At 51.7% G+C, this 2,500-nt stretch overlaps 1 protein-coding gene across 1 annotated transcript; it reads left to right on the forward strand.

Annotated features, from left to right (window-relative positions):
- Positions 1 to 362: 362 nt before the first annotated feature.
- Positions 363 to 1,491, forward strand: foxd1 (forkhead box D1). The gene has a single exon (XM_037692657.1). The coding sequence runs from the start codon at positions 478 to 480 to the stop codon at positions 1,468 to 1,470; it is 993 nt and encodes a 330-aa protein (XP_037548585.1). The 5' UTR covers positions 363 to 477; the 3' UTR covers positions 1,471 to 1,491.
- Positions 1,492 to 2,500: the final 1,009 nt, after the last annotated feature.

Genomic DNA, 2,500 nt, shown 5'->3' on the forward strand with positions numbered 1-2,500 from the left:
CCCCCCCCCCCCCCCCCCCCCACACACACACACACACACACACAAAAGAAGCATTTTTTTCATCAGAAACCATAAAAGCAATAAACTATTCTTGCGGCTTTTTCCTCCAAAAGCTATTTTAGTGTAAACCTTCGCCTCCGATTCCTCGCGCGCGCTGTAATGCTCTGAAAGACCACCAGAAAGGATGAAGACCACCAAGTCCAGAGAGGACGGGGAAAGACAAAACAGTTAATTTTCAAAGAGGTTTTTTTTGTAAATGTTTCTTCGCTTCATTCGCTTGGTGACGCTGGGTCACGTGATCAAAGGATGCGGAGTGGATGGGGGGTATAAATCCACGCAGAGGACCCGCCCCCTGTGAGATTCAGCTCCAGCCGTTCTGCGGGTCTCAGTCGGGCTCGCGCGCCTTTTAGACCCAAACAAAAGCAAACTCATGGACACGCCGAGCCGGGACACTTGTCTCCTGTCCTGTCCTCAGCCATGACTCTGAGCTCAGACATGTCCGACGCCTCCCTGCTGTCCGAAGAGACCGACATCGATGTGGTCGGGGAGGGCGAGGACGGGGACAAGACCCGGTCCTCCTACGTGGACGAGGTGGCGCAGATGGACGGCATGCTCCTGGACACCTCCTCCTCCTCCTCGTCCTCCTCCTCGTGCAGGGACTCCTACAAGCCGGCGGGCAAGAACCCCCTGGTGAAGCCCCCCTACTCGTACATCGCCCTGATCACCATGGCGATCCTGCAGAGCCCCAAGAAGAGGCTGACCCTCAGCGAGATCTGCGACTTCATCAGCAGCCGCTTCCCCTACTACCGGGACAAGTTCCCGGCCTGGCAGAACTCCATCCGGCACAACCTGTCCCTCAACGACTGCTTCGTGAAGATCCCGCGGGAGCCCGGGAACCCCGGCAAGGGCAACTACTGGACCCTGGACCCGGAGTCGGCCGACATGTTCGACAACGGGAGTTTCCTGCGGCGCAGGAAGCGCTTCAAGCGGCAGCAGAGCCAGGACCTGATCCGGGACCACAGCGGGTTCGTCCCCGCAGCCGCAGCCTATGGCTACGGACCGTACGGCTGCGGGGGGTTCGGGATCCAGGTCCAGTCCTACCACGCGCACTCGGCGCTGTTTGCCTTTCAGCAGCAGCACAACAACAGACACTCCATGATCCCGTCCCCGACCCTGATGCCCACCAGCACGGACCTAACCAGAACCAGGTTCTACCCACAGCTCAGCCCCGGTCTGGGCTCAGCGGGCGCACAGGCGGCCTCCCCGGTACACAAGTCCAACTCCCCGGCGCAGCGGTCTCCCTTCTCCATAGAGAGCATCATCGGAGGCCCGCTGCGGCCCTCCAGGACTTCTCCGGTCGTGGTCCCGGTCTTACCGAGCTCCCTGGGGCCTCCGGGGACCAGCCAGACTGTTTTACACCCGGTTGAGAACTTTCAGAACCGAATCGTGGGCGGCACGAGCGCCTGTTAAACGCGTGCACTTAGAAACCGAGCAGCCAAAAACAAAACGCGCTCCTCTTGAAGGTAGGATTCTTTTTGTTTGTTTGTTTGTTTAAAGGTGCTCAGTGCAAACAAGACACGTGCAAATTCAAACAGGAACAAACAAAACGCTCATATAAATGCGTTGTTTGATTAAATTAAAAGTGTGTAAGTAAAATATTGCCCGAGTTGTTTCACTGAAAATGGCTCCGGTTTGGTTCTGAAAGTCCCAACATTTGATTCAGCTCAGATGAGACAAGCTCCACTTGTTGCCACAGAGTCAGTCTTTGTTGACACTGAGTGCGGACCCACATTTCATGTTTACATCCGTGTCTGAAAAAGTAGAACTCTTTGCACCATCTGCTTCAGAGTTCTCCCGTTTGCTTTGTACTGGGAACCATTAAAAGCTGCAGTGAGTGATGGAGACAACACACAACCTGTGCCTCCGTGCATGTTTATAACTTTTATATTTATATTATTCTCCTGTTTTTTGTTGCGCGTGAAGCAGAAACCACAAACTTTTCTTTGTCTTTTAGTTTCAGCCACTGTTCAGGGCCTCTCAGGACTTCACCTTTTTATTTGTGTCAAACACAGTTTTCTATAAACAAATCTAAACTTTGATTTGAACTTTGTATAAAAATGACCACAGAGCAACATTTATAATTATATGCAGTGTGTGTTGATTTGAAGCAATAAAAAACTTGTACATTTTCATTTTAGTAAGTTTTGTGTAACTCAAGTGTGATTATTTTTTACACGGTTTGTTTACAACGAAAATAAATTTCTTTTTACAAAAAATAATTTATTAGTTTATGTTGCAGATCCAAACTTTACACTGCAGCTGTGTGTGTGTGTGTGTGTGTGTGTGTGTGTTAAACGCCACAGGTATGATCTAATCCAGTGCGTATTTGGAACCATTGCGCGCGCCTCTGACCCCTCTCTCACTCATCCTCGTTAACTGTGGTGCGCGCGGAGAAACGGGTGAGACAGGGGGCTGCTGATGCGGACAGTCGGATGGACCT

This window comes from Nematolebias whitei, chromosome 18 (assembly GCF_014905685.2).
Source record: "Nematolebias whitei isolate Nwh7 chromosome 18, NemWhi1, whole genome shotgun sequence".
In the NCBI taxonomy this organism is placed as follows: domain Eukaryota; kingdom Metazoa; phylum Chordata; class Actinopteri; order Cyprinodontiformes; family Rivulidae; genus Nematolebias; species Nematolebias whitei.